At 28.5% G+C, this 1,021-nt stretch overlaps 1 protein-coding gene across 1 annotated transcript in view; it reads right to left on the bottom strand.

The window, feature by feature from the left end:
• Positions 1-1,021, bottom strand: part of Phum_PHUM012930 (acylamino-acid-releasing enzyme, putative) — a gene marked incomplete at both ends in the record, with an annotated part of 5,319 nt that overhangs the window by 2,450 nt on the left and 1,848 nt on the right. Inside the window, 2 exons of the mRNA XM_002422738.1 lie at positions 378-520; positions 658-925. Of these exons, the coding sequence (XP_002422783.1) occupies positions 378-520; positions 658-925 (411 nt within the window). The remainder of the gene's footprint in view (positions 1-377; positions 521-657; positions 926-1,021) is intronic.

The following is a 1,021-nucleotide window of genomic DNA, read 5'->3' as shown; positions in this document are numbered from 1 at the left end:
TCACATTTCAACTTTTATAAACAAAAGACTGGCGACGACTCAAATTGTTCTTTTTAGAAGCGAAGCTTCTAAAGACTATTTCTTTTATTTATTGCAAGTGTTTGCTAGTTCCCATTGTTAAACGTTCGAAACAGTTGACTGACGAAAGACCAAAGTAATATAGGCAAGCTACACAGCTTGGCGTTGGTTCATTTGATTTTTAGTCCAGCTGTAATAAGTTCTTGTTTATTAATATTAGTTTTGTGATAGTTTTAAGTGCTTGTTCATTACTTACAAAAATAAAGAACGAACCGAATATAACAATATATATATATATATGTAAATACTGAAAAAAAAAAACATTACTAACGATAAAATTTACATCATTAAAAACTAACCTCTTTGGTGACAAGATTCATTTTAATGAGCTGATGACAGCCCCCATGAGCACCTCCAACTGCTCTCTGTAACCAGAAAAGACTTTTTCCATCTAAACTTAAACGAGGAGAATGAACTGATTTTTGAGGTTCGGATAATATTTCTGAAAAAACATTTGAAAATGACTAATGATATGTCTTTGAAAATTTAAAACCATAAAAATTAATAAGAAAACTTGGTAATTAAACATCAAATAACTTATTCATTGAAAAAATAAATAAATAAATTGATAATTCTTACTGAATTCTCCTTTAGAATCTAGACAAAAAATATAACTTTCTCGATTAGTACAATAAATTAAACCTAAACGTCTAGGCTCATTTTCGAAAACAACACCATAGATATCGTTGCCATCTTTAGACCATAAAACTTGTGCTGGCGAATAATGTGATGGAATCCCATCGACAACTTCTAATGTCTCTGAAGCAATGTCACACATTCCAATAATTGATTGATGTTTTTCAATTAATTGCTCACCCCAATCTGGTTTGTATATATATTCATCACCCTAAATTAAAAAAGTTTAAAGAAATATTTTTGATATTATCAACATTAATAGTAGGACATAATCAACAAAAAAAATTTTTTATAAAATCTATTAAAA

The sequence above is a fragment of the Pediculus humanus genome, genomic scaffold (genome assembly GCF_000006295.1).
Source record: "Pediculus humanus corporis 1103172107371 genomic scaffold, whole genome shotgun sequence".
NCBI lineage: Eukaryota > Metazoa > Arthropoda > Insecta > Psocodea > Pediculidae > Pediculus > Pediculus humanus.
Note: the sequence above shows the minus strand (reverse complement) of the source record. Positions and strands in the feature narration are given on the sequence as shown.